Consider the following 13,260-nt stretch of genomic DNA (forward strand, 5'->3'; position numbering starts at 1 on the left):
CATCAATTTCAGCCTCAATATCATTGAGAGGGTTCACCTCAAACATCTCACAGGTAACTGTACACATATTTCATCTTTCTCAACTGTGTAACGGTGGCTCAATTTATCTTGTTAATAGGGTAATGCTTGAACGGAAGGTGAAGGAGGGTCATTTAGTTGGACACTCTTCAAAGATCCCTGTTGCCTGGCAGAAATCCAGTCTAGCTTCCAGCTCTCCACAGCACGCTCCTTTCATTTCTGAGAATGGACAGAGAAGTTACTTGCTAAGGTTAAAAACATGCTGGCTATGAAATACCACGTCAACAACTGACGTCACAACAGCACGCTCAGAGAATTCAAATCAACCTTTGAATTGTAACTTGCACGGAAGATGTGTTGCAGAATGAGGTAGTCAGTCAACACAAATGCAGCGTTGGCAATGTGGTCTTTGTGAAAAAGAATCAAAGGATCCCATCAGTGTTCAATAAACTGAATAAGCATCATCAGCCATGTTATTCGAAGGACATTCTGCAGTCATGCATGCATACCGCAACCACTGGATACTGCATCACGCCTCAATGTCACTCAAGGACGTCACTGTTGAGGAGTGAATGCGTGTATTCCCTTTTCCCACGTGTGAGGGATGCAGAAATGATCTTGTCCCAGGGTCACCCTTTCTCCTCCCCCATACCGTACTAGACAGCGAAATGCTCCCGATATCCTGTCATCTTTATACAAGACAGTAAACTGTGACACGAGCACCTTTCATGCTAAATGAATGCAGTCCTCAAAAATAATGAGGCAAGTTGAATAAACTGATTTATTGCGAACAAAAAATGAAACCCAGCATCAATTCGCAATAAAGGTTGCGCAAGGTGAACTTCACATAACTAGAAATAATCAATGGCCCGTAGCAGCCCTAAAACACACCTGAGCGTGAAGCGTGAAGCAAACTACACATAGTCGCGTCCCTGAATGTCACCGACTGCACCCTATAGGGGTTCACAGCAAGACTTCAAGACTTCTTGTGAGCATGAAGTTGATTAAATATGGCCGTGAGTTGTGTAATCTCTCAAAGGGCTCTCATGTCGCCTCATACCACAGGAGAATTGTGCCTTAAGCGCGACACTGGCACATTATGCTGCAATTCATCATGCAACTTTCAGTGGGCTGAAGCCAAAAAACATGACCAAGGGGCAAAATGTCCCCGAGTGGAGATGTTTAAAAAAAAAGGCTCCTAACTCACTGTTGTTTAGGTAGTGATGAAAGCAATGAAATATGGCATTTTGTGTAAAAAAATAACCCGTTTATAACTTGCAATGCAAGTGTACAACATTGGGTCTCTGTGGTGGTCTGACCCTGTAACTTTGCCGGCAGACAGGGGTAAAAGACAATGAAACGGTGAATGACATTGTCATGGCAACTTGCTGATGCAGCAGTGTCTTCTTACAAGTTCGTACCTTATATCTCACACCCAGAGCCCCAACTAGAATGACCTGACACAGCTGTCCCCTTACCGGTCTATGCTGCCGGATCAGTCCAGTCCAGGCATGACTTTGATGCTATCCGTACGACACACGTTTAAAAATGCCTGAGTCTGAATGACAGCTCTGTTTTCAGTACATTAAAGATGTCGAAAGAGCATACGAGTATGATCTGCTGGTCTTTACCGAGATGGTCTTAAGCTGGTTTAATTAACCAGATAACCATTTAAGCTGGTAAACAAGCGAACTAACAAACAGGTAGGTTCCCTTAGGACCCCAAAAAAACCAAGTGTTGACAAATGGGAACAGATTCATAGTGGCTGTTACTTGTGTTCAAATGGGATTGGCCCTAAGGAGACACTAATCATGGTGAAAACCTTCTGAAAAAGCAAAGCACAGCTATAGCTATAAGAAGGTTTTCACCATAATTAGTGTCTCCTCAGGGCCAATCCCATTTGAACACAAGTAACAGCCACTATGAATCTGTTCCCCTTTGTCAACACTATAGCTTCAGCTATAGCTATAATTCACATCAATGGGAGAAACCTCAGAAACAAATGTGAGAATGCAAAGGGAACCGACGCGTTTTCAGAGGGCTTTTGTTTCCCCTGGGCAGGTATAAGTTTGAGGCTAATGAGAGGCGGAGGGGCCTCAGAGGGCACAGAGCAAAGATCCATCAGACAAAAAGAGCAATGGAGCTGACACGGAAGAGAGAGAGAGAGAGAGAGAGAGAGAGACTCAAACTGTGCTTCAGCAAACTAAGTAGCTTTCTATCACAACTAACAAACCTAGATGCATCTCAAAACAAGTGGAAACATCATTTAAAGGGATTGTTCACCTAAAAATGAAAATTCTGTAATCATTTACTCATATTTGTAAGAATGTCAGTCAACAAACAGTTCTCATCCCCCATCGACTCCCATTTATTTTCCCTACTATGACAGTAAATGGGAGATGAGATCGGTTAGTGACATCTTTCCAAATGTCTTTCCTAGTGTTTAGAAGACCAACGAAGGTTTGAAACATCCTGAGGGTGAATCAATATTGACATCATTTTCATGTTTAGGAGAATCCCTTTCTCTGACTGAATTGACTAATTCAATTTTCCCAGTAGATCATACAAAGAAAACCCTTTAGAGAGCAGACATGCTTTGGAAAGGCAGCTATGACAAATCAATGGCTTCCACTGGATGTGGCCTTCATCTACTCAGAGATCACCGTCACTTTAAATCAACATCTTGAGACTGATTCAGTGGCTCTTTGGCTTCATACTATGTTCTCATGTTGTTAGTCACATCTAAAGCAATAACACCACAGAGAGGATAGCAGGAACAGAAGTTCCTCAAAGACAACTACTGTGAGCTTCTGTGTGTAAAGCTCTCCTCATTGACTTAATTCTCTTTATATGTTATATAAGATGTCAGCAATACTTGAAGCAACAACAGTTATTTTAGCCAGAAAGTTTACAGATTGGTCTAAATTCAAAGTAAAGTTACAAACTAAAAGTTTAGTAACAAACAAAAGTAAAATCACAAAGTGTGTTTGTGAAGCAGACACTCCCAAGGGAAAACTAGCCCCATTTGACTAGAGTTTTTGCGCTTATCATACAATAACAGTATCATAAAACTGCTCTGCTACAGCCAAACTACATTGAACTAGGTCATGCATTACTACACTAGACACATTCAGGGCAGTCTTCATAACATCAGATCTAATTCCAAAAGCTGTCACCTTCAGGCTGTGCCTGAGGACCTGTGAAGATATATATGGCCTTTACCCTAACCTTTTCAAAGCAAGCTGGTAAATGTGTGCACCTGTTCACATTACGGCTGACAGCCCCTCCAGCCACATCTAATGGATAAAGTGCTTGACATACTCTCTCTTTGAAATCAATATGTATTGTTTTAGAGCTCATCCGCAATGACACTGGAATAGAAAAAAAGAAGACAACATGACCAATTCCTAGATGCAAATGAGTGAGATGCTTGCAAAACAGTTTCAGTTGTATCTCCAATGGGACCGCTTATGAAACATTGTTTTATAGCATAACATGTCATCATTAGCTGCTTCATTAGCTTCAGGCGCAGAATTGATTTTATAGACCAGCTTTTCTGAATTTACTATTTAGAGGTATGTACAAAAAGGGTAAAAGGAACATTTTTGTTTCACTCCATGAACTCCAACAATATCTATTTGAATTTATTTGGAGAAAATTAATTCTAGAGAAACAGGTCAAGAAGATGCTCTGTACTTTTTCATGCATCAAATACTGCAATGAAAACAAGTTTATATTCACTTTTAAACAATGCAACAGTAATATTTGTACAGTAAAATTAAGCCTTTCACATTGCTGTTGGATGACTTTATGTCACTCCTGAAGTTTGATTTAGTTGAAATTCAAAAGACACTGGCCTGGAATGGCCACAATACATCTAGAAATGCTCATTAAATGAACACTTGCAATGGTCTCTTTATACATTTTTCCGCAGCTGTAATTTATTCTGCACCACAAACCATTTTGTCCGCGTAAAACATGTTAGAGACAATGTCTGGCAAAGTTAAATATTGACAGTCATTCTTATGCACTTTCTAAGTTTCTAAGCTTCAACTGTAAACTTCTGCTAGTATAAAAACATTTTTGAATCCATGCAATCTGCTTTCCTGTAGCTCAGTGGTTAGAGCATGGCGCCAGCAACGCCAAGGTCATGGGTTTGAACTCAGGTATTGCACATACTAAGAAACAAATGAATAGTATAATGCAACGCAAGTTTCTTTTCTGGCAAATGTCTAAATGTAAATGAATAGTATAATGCAACGCAAGTTTCTTTTCTGGCAAATGCATAAATGTAAATGCACAGGCATTTAGACTCTTAAAGTCCTTTAAAAACATCTCAATCAACAAGTGGTTTGTTTAGGAGAACGCCCCGAACTGCCATAACATTTTACTCTTATAAAGCGAATGAGCACTTTATTTGCTGAACCAGTGGATCTCCTCTGGGCTTCTGAGCCACACTGCTGACTGGCTTCACGGTTTCTGCTGATCCTGATGCAAGCGTGTGGAACCCCGACCGATGCTGACAGCAACATTCACTACAAATCTCCATCACCAATGCCGATGGTCCAAGTTCCACCCTAAAGTAAAAACCCAGGCAGGAATCGCCCTTCATTAAAAATGCTTTGGACTTTGGGAATTCGACGGCGACTGCTGTATCAGAAACTCTAAAACAAATATTTGTTATATTTGTAATATAGACAGTCAATTAGTGGCCCTATATGAGATTTGATATAGCCACATTTGAATTGCATTGGAATATGATGTAAAACACATGTACATTTAATTACAATATCTTTTTTAAATCACACAACTAAACTGCTACATGCTCATAGTTGCACTTGCTAAATGCTCTCAGTTCATTCTCAAAATAGATATTAACAATAATGAGAGGAGGTCTGTGTGAGCAGAGGTGCTATCGACTGTGGTTTTCTCCAGATGGGGATCTCAACAGATAAGCTTTAAGGTACCTTTGCTCTGCCTCGTACATCCTGAGGTGGCGCTAAAACTGCTGACGTTCTCCTCGTGGACCTGCCCTTAAGTTCCACAGACTAATTGCAATCTTAATGGTATTCGCTGCTTTGGTTTTATTTGCTTTTAAAGAGTGCACATGGGACTTATCTCCTGTACGGCAGGACAGCCCAAGCTAAACGTTTAAATGGACAAGTTACCTGCATCACATGTAAATGAACAGAAACTGACTTATGAAGAAATACGACATATTGTCTGTTTATAAGGTGAATGGTCAATACCATAAAAACGACAAGCTTACCATGACAAAATTAAGTTTTTCCCAAAAGGTTGTTACTCTTCTAACAGCACAGATATTAATGTTTGGTGTTTCAAATACCCCTGTGAGGTCTCTCTTCAAGTTTTTAAAGCATTTGTTTTATTTTTAGTGTTTCAGGTAAGTGCTTGCAGGATTGTCGCATTCATCACAATGGAAAATTAAAATAAAGATACATGGAAATTAAAATAAAGTAACAAGTTTATGTTCTGTTCTTGTTGGCTATAATTGCTTCAGGTTTGTGCATTTTCATTCACAGAATTCCTACAAAGTTTGTTGTCTCCCCAAAAACATCCTTCTTTGTCCATCCATAACGCATGTTAATTTCCCTTTATTCAAAATAGAATACTTGTTGATAGACTGACATTTTTCTGATGTTTAGACTCCAAGGGTTTATTAAAATCCAAACAAATGGTTCAGTATAATGGTAACAGATACATTCTCTGAGCGTTTCTATGTCACATCCATAATGCAAAATGTCACATCCATTACGCTGGAAATGCCAGAAGGTTGTCAGTGAATACCATCTCCGAAGCTTTCTAAACATTTCTGGGAATTTACAGTGACGCTAGTTTCTTAAATAATTGTCAGCACATTTAAGAAATTAACTGTCGTCTTTATATTTTTCCAGTGGACAGCATTTCAAAAGGTCATTTCTTGTGTTTGAGTCTTCAATGCACACAGAATAATTGTCGTACAATAGTTTTGCTTGAACAATTAATCTAATTGGTAGTGTGAATAACGGAGCAATTTTATAAAATACTCCTTAAATATAGAATACTATGGAACTGTAAATGGGGCCAAGCTTTGTGGTGTCTGTGGGTGATGTCTAAGAAAACAGACCTCCTAATGAATCCTCATCCGTGACTGTCACAATGCTCCATTTTCAATCTCAAGCCGGGAAATGTTCTCCACCACTGACAAAAATAAAATTGTGTCTCTATCGAGACATTTAGGTTTGTCTTTCATATTTATCTATTGCGATTCAGTGAAATGAATATAGGCTGTATTCTTATCGGTTGCTGAAAGCTCTACAAATTTAGCGAGCATATCAGCAAGGACATGTGAACTTTGCGAATGACAGGCAACTGAACTCATTGGAGCTTTAGTGGAATGTAATTCTGTGGGCAGAGATTCCAGTTTCACTTGTGGTAAAGATAGAAATATTGCATTGACAAAGTCACTGGTGCCAGAACCGCTCCACACACAAACACTGAGCACAACCTCCATGTGACCCAGCGATCAAAGGCACTGCCCTCATTAAAAGTCTTTAGTAAAGGAATGTTGTTACGAGGAACCACCCGCAGAAAAAGTTGCTAATCCCTTTGTACCTCTGTCCTCGCCAGCCAGCACGTCAGCTCGCTCACGGCGAGGTTTGGACATGCGTACACTAATGTTGCATCCAAATACGCCTACTTACCTACTATGTAGTAGAAGAAAACAGTACTTGAACAAACTAGTATGTCCGAATCGTCAGTATTCATAAAAGAATAGGCGAGATATTTGCAGATGGCTCACTGGTTACGTACTCAGGGTCGGATACTTGAGATGCTCTTTATCCCATGAGACCACAGGACAGAATACCACACACAGCCAACTTTCATGTACAATTTAACATGTTGTGAATTATTGTAAACTTAATCTAATATTAACCTTGCTTTGTTATTGACCTTGTTTTAAATTGTCCATAGTTTAAATATTAATATTCTTCTTATTTTCAGCAGTTTATTTACGTTGGCGTTTTATATGTATCTTTCCCTTTACAATATGAAATATCGCTTAAATGTTTTTTTTTTACCTCAGAGATACTGTACAACAACAGCCTCCACCATGACCCAATATTCTGGACCAGTGACAGATGATCCCATTGCACATTCTTTTTGAAAGAGCCATCTGGGTCGAGCACACTGTATTTATCCACGAGTGGCCACAGACAATGAGGACCCAATAGGGGAAGGGGGCAGGGAGATGGGCACCCGATCTTTTGTGAGTGTGCATGGACACGCATACACATGCAGCTCTTCCACATCGACCTCGATGACCGGACGGCATAGTCAGGAGCAGAGAATTGGTCAATGGACATTTACCTGAGAAACTGAATATAAAGCATTTCATGTTTCTGCTGATTTCGCGATCACACATAACTATTATAACCTATTATAAATCAATACTCTAAACACACCACTGGAGCACGTCCAGACCTCCTCAGCAGCTGCCACATCCACATTCAGACGTCTTTTAATGAGATTACCATACGAACGGAGAACTCAAACATATTAAAATATAAGATGAATGTCAGGAATGTCAAACAGCAATGCACCCGTTATGGAGCAAAACCTCAAAGCTGTTGTTTCATAGACAACTGGCACAATCTGTTCAGAGTGGCAAACCTCTAAAAACCTGACTGGACAAACTGCATATCAGAAGTTACCTTTTATGATCATTTTTTAACGCTGACTTTCCAAATACCAAACACAAAGAGACAAAATACTGTATTCTTGTACATGCATATTTAATGCAAAACACGCAAAGTAAATCTGAAAAGGTATTTTCCTATAGCCCCTGGGCTGGCATTGAATCCCTTTTTTCTGTTTAGCAAGAGCTATATCCTGAGGGAAGGTCATGAGATAAGACAAAGTCACATCTAAAACCCTGGCGAACACACAGGGAGGGTGGATTTCATCACCTTCCAATGTATTTAAAGCAAAACAACAGGCCTTATCGAAAAGATGGATAGATTTACTTTATTTTATCACACAGAATGCGGAGGTGGTGCTTTCACATACAATATGGATTCACAAATCCCGTTGTGTCAACAAGAAGAAACAAGATGTCTTTGAGAACAGAGATCAACAGAGACAGACGGTAGGCGTCTTTCAGACCGAGGTTGAATTAGAAGAGTGTCCAAAACTCACACAAAGAATGACATTTCAGCTAGAATTGTTAGAAAATGCTTCACGTCTTCATGCTGACCTTGATGTTGTTCATTGCCATACAATAATTCTGAATAGTGACCAAAGACTGTAAAGCTTTAAATATTACCAGAAACAGAAAAGTTATCTATTTAAATGGACAGTTCACCTAAAAATAAAGATTCTGTCATCATTTATTCATCCTCGAGTTGTTTCAAATCAGTATAAACTCCTTTTTTCTGATGAATACAGAGAAAGATGTTTGGAAGAATGTAACCAAACAGTTCTTGGCCACCATTGACTACCATAGTAGGAAAAATGAGTAGTAGTCAATAGTGCCCCAGAACAGTTTGCTTTCCTACATTCTTCAAAATATCTTCTTTTGTGTTCAACAGAACAAAGACAGTAGTAGGAAAATGTTAAATCTACTAGCCGTGAATGAATTCTATTTAAACCTATGCTTCTGTAGTTTTTACAACCACTTTTTCAAAGACTGAAAGGTTAAAGCAATTAATAAAGAGATCATTAATAATTTGGTTCAACTCGCTATTATTTAGTGACAATCCGGGGATCTGTAATTGGGGTTAATTTGCGGAATAAGATCATTTGAGTTGTTCAAAGTGACATACATTGTTCGCGACCCCTGCGGACAGACACTTATTACGATTTATGCCATAACAAGTCTTCTGATCCCATTTTAAACTCGATGTGACATCTGTCAGAGCCAATCTGGCTGCTCGCACGCACATAGCTGTAATGGCCCCATTTGTAAGGCTAAAGTCATATAAAACAATGCAAAATCACTTCATGTCAATTCAAGTCACATAATATGAAGAAAAATGTAGAAATTATTCAAATCGGCCAATATTTTAACTAGATTATGTTTTTAAGCCAACTGTTTCAAACCGGCCGAGAGCAAGAAATACCAATTTCATGAGACTTTCATGGAACAACCTGTAAACTTCACGCAACAAACCCCTCAGAACGTTCTGCTTAAAAAAAATCATTCAGTGTACGGAAACAAAAGACAGACGTCTAATAATAGACAGCGTTCATATCAGGTGACACAGAGCATAAAACTCTCTTTTGACTGTTGGCGTCTGCAGAAAGTGTGACCCAAGGACAAGCCGTGTTTATTTTCAGTACAGTAGAGCTGTGACGTGACGGAGGATGGCAAATGCTCACTGCGTACTTACTAAAGTCACTCTCTGCTGAGTAACGCTAATGTGTAACCAAAGCCATGGCCTGGTTAGAGGTGGGCGTTACAAAGTCAGACAAAATCATCAATGCCGTGACACGGGTGCAAATGTTCTGTAGGGCTGAACAAATGCACTGGAAGTTCTGGGAACGTGATGCTACATAATGGGTAGAACGTGGTGGGAAAAATATTCAACTTGGGAGCAGGAGAAGGCAAAGCTTTAAGGTGTGTGTGTGTGTGTCATGATAACTTTAGAAACAATGCTGGTTAACTAGTAGCACTGCAACTACTTAATAGAGGTTGTTAATGGGCTCTATGCATGCGTGACTACTGCGTTTCACATTCAGAACCCTCTGCAGTTTCCGGTTGGGGTGATTAAAAGCAGAGAGAAATGGGAAAATAGATAAATATAGCAGATGCTGTATATTGCGGGACACACTGTTATATAGAAGTGCTGCTCTACCGTATTTGACTGTTATAACGGAATGTTAATTTATGAAAGCATCATTTCACAAACGGAAGAACCGCACTTCTATGTATGCTTCTCATTTTTCCATTTCTCTCTGCTTTAAGTCTCCCAACCGGACACTACCGAGGGTTCTGAACGTGTAACTTGGAAGTCACGAAGGCATATAGCCTATAGTGTTACAGTAGCTTTTCTTATAACAATGAATATCTTTAATTCATTTTAGCGAGTAGTTCAATTCAAGGAGTTTGATGAGACTTGATTTAAATGCACAAGTTCAGGTACGATACCAAACGTACCATTCAGATGTATAAATCATTTCATTCCTATGTAGATTACAGGTATTAAAGTTTTGTTTTTGAGTTTTTTAGCGTTTTTGGAGTGTTATAAGTTGCCCATGCATGTATTAAGAAACATAAAATTGCAAAAATTAAAGTGTTGGAACAAAAGATGCATTCTTTTTAAAAGCAAATGCTCACCCAAACATGCCTGAAACGCCTTGTGTAACCACATCCCCACAAATCTGCATAAGTTCGTGGTATGATTTGACTAAGACCGCCCAAATGTATACGCATGTAAGGTGGGCGTACCTGTCAATACAATTGCTTTGGATCATGATGTTCTAAATATGATAAGAGGCGTTACATTTCCGTCACACGCTTGCAGTATTCAACCAATCACTTCGCACTGGTTAACTGGCCAATCATAGCACACCTCACTTTTCAGAGTGATGAGTTTTGTAAAAAATCTGCACGTTTCAGAGAGGCGGGGCAAAGAGGAGATACAAACATGCACGTTATGTGGAAAATACATCGTTTTTTAACCTTAAATCGTGTATACACATTGCATTACATCTAATACAAACGATAATATCTGTTTTAGCTGTGTCATATGACCCCTTAAGTTTACTTTCTAGCAATTTCGTTACATACATTTTTTATGTTCCTGTTTAAGACAGATGTATTTTTTATAATTACTTAATTTTTTTATTTAGTTTATAATATTAGTTATGCTTGTATCAGTTTATACAAGTTGTTAAGTTGTTACATAAAGTTGTTCAAATAATATTTACATGTTTAATATTTATACTTAATTTTATTTCAATTAATTATTGTAAATAATTAAGTAAATTATTATAAATAATAAATACATTATTTTCTTTAACTATAATAAGCTGGGATCTTGTCCTTTCGGTCATGAACCACAGCTCATGACCATAGGTGAGAGTAGGAACGTAGATTGACCGGTAAATCGAGAGCTGTGCCGCCTTCTTCACCACGACAGACCGGTACAGCGACCGTATTACTGCAGAAGCTGCCCCGATCCGTCTGTCAATCTCCCGTTCCATCCTTCCTTCACTAATGAACAAGACCCCCAGATACTTGAACTCCTTCACTTGAGGCAGGAACTCTCCACCCACCTGAAGTGGGCAAGCCACCCTTTTCCGACTGAGAACCATGGCCTCAGATTTGGAGGTGCTGATTCTCGGTGCTGAGTCGTCAGGGCTTTATGATTAACTATCTCTGATCCGGAAAGTGCATCAGCCGGAAAATAAATAATGCTGATGCTTAGTTATAACAGTGTCAAGAGTTTAAATTTGAAAACTGCTGGAGTACTATTGCTTTATTCTTCATTGGCAAAAATATAAAACACAGGCACACGTTCAAACACATAAACAGAAATTCTAAGACATCACCAATCAACTAAAATCTGACCTGTTCAGTTCACTTCACTTTATAAGACATGAGCACCACACTTAGAAAATCACCGGCCCATAAAGCAGTCAGTGAAACACCTTGGATCCCACTTTATTAATAAATTGCTATTTATGAGGAAATCGAATGGTGCTGATGGGGGTCAGGTCTGTTGTTCAAATGGATAAAAAGATTATTCAGTAAAAGGGGTTAGTGTTAAGGGACCGTTACGATGTTAATCAAGAGATGCCACATCATATGCATTTCTAATAAAAATGCCATCGCCAACAAAGAAACCATCTGTGTTTATGTACATGTACAGTGTTGGCTAAAATTGTTCTCACAAATAAGTAAAACATTTCGAAAACTGACTTGCAGAACATCCCTGTCACAAAAAAGGCAAACACTGTGAAGAAGCAAATATTAAACTGTACATCAAAATTTAACTTGTCTTCTGTTGCCCCAAGAGCTTTTCGCAAATTGTTAAGGGATTTGGAATAATTTAAAGAGGGAAATACCAGAAAAATGAGCTGCTATATCGAATTAATTAATTGACTAGCCTTACATTATTTTATATGAGCACATAAAGGAAAATGAAAAGCAAATGAAGGTCATTTCACAATACAAAAAAAGCTATTTCAAACACTTTAAACAAATCCGTTTAATATATTTTTAATGTTCGTATATAAAAGCTAAAGTAGCCTTTGTAAACCCAAGAGCTCTCGAGTGAGTCATCTTTATCCCCTTTACTGCACAGTGAGTTCAGGTGATGTGAGCAGTGATCAATACATTGACTTTAAGGCTGTAGCTTATATACTGTATAAAGGCCGGCTCTTTATTCCAAAGAGGTTGTGTAGATGTTCACTGATGCAGTCTCCCCCTTTACAACAACCCCACCCTACCTCTTTACCAGCCCTGGGCTGCTCTTTAACCAGCTGGGAGTGTGTACAGTTGGGGGTTTCACTAGGTCGGGAGCCCCAGACCGAGTGTCCGTTATTTCCCCACTTACTCACCGAGCTTTATGTTCAAAAAAGACTTCAGGCCCGTCTGAATCAATCATAGAGCAAAGCAGCTTTGCTTTGTTAAAGTCACTATGCATACCCTCTGCATACTTTCACGGTTGCCATGGTTACGACTTAACACTTTGATAAAAGCGTGATGCTGAATATACTCAAACAAGGAGATTTTCTAAGACTGACGTCACCTTAAGGACAATTTAAGCATCACAAATCAATCTGAGACAACACAAACATGACCCATTATGGATTCGTACTGATAAGTGTGTTCAATAAAATGATTTTAAAGACCCGAAGAAGATCATGTGAATATGTATTATTTCCCTTTGACTTGTTTTGCACTAGGATTATATATTATTATTAGATCTACATAATGTTTCCATCAACATTCCACAATGGAGGCGTAAAGAAAACACTGTACCCCAAAATATGGGACTGGATGGTAAAACTAATATGATCTAAACACCAATTTATCAACGTTAAACAGGTAGGAAAAGAAGAAACATACATTAAGGAAATGCCCCATACTCCCCTATAACACAACTGTAATGACACACAAATAAAGATCAAATTCTTACCAAGGTAGAGAGATGCATTCTCCTTTTTCACATTATCATCCAGATACGTCGGTCCCAGTGTGTAGATGGGAGTTGAACCCATGCCCACCAGATC

The 13,260-nt window shown here is 38.9% G+C and overlaps 1 protein-coding gene across 1 annotated transcript in view; it reads right to left on the minus strand.

Annotated features, from left to right (window-relative positions):
* Positions 1–13,260, minus strand: part of LOC130413699 (solute carrier organic anion transporter family member 5A1) — a 32,994-nt gene that overhangs the window by 18,049 nt on the left and 1,685 nt on the right. Inside the window, 1 exon segment of the mRNA XM_056739098.1 lies at positions 13,167–13,259. Coding sequence (XP_056595076.1) covers positions 13,167–13,259 — 93 coding nt within the window.

This window comes from Triplophysa dalaica, chromosome 23, assembly GCF_015846415.1.
Source record: "Triplophysa dalaica isolate WHDGS20190420 chromosome 23, ASM1584641v1, whole genome shotgun sequence".
Lineage (NCBI taxonomy): Eukaryota > Metazoa > Chordata > Actinopteri > Cypriniformes > Nemacheilidae > Triplophysa > Triplophysa dalaica.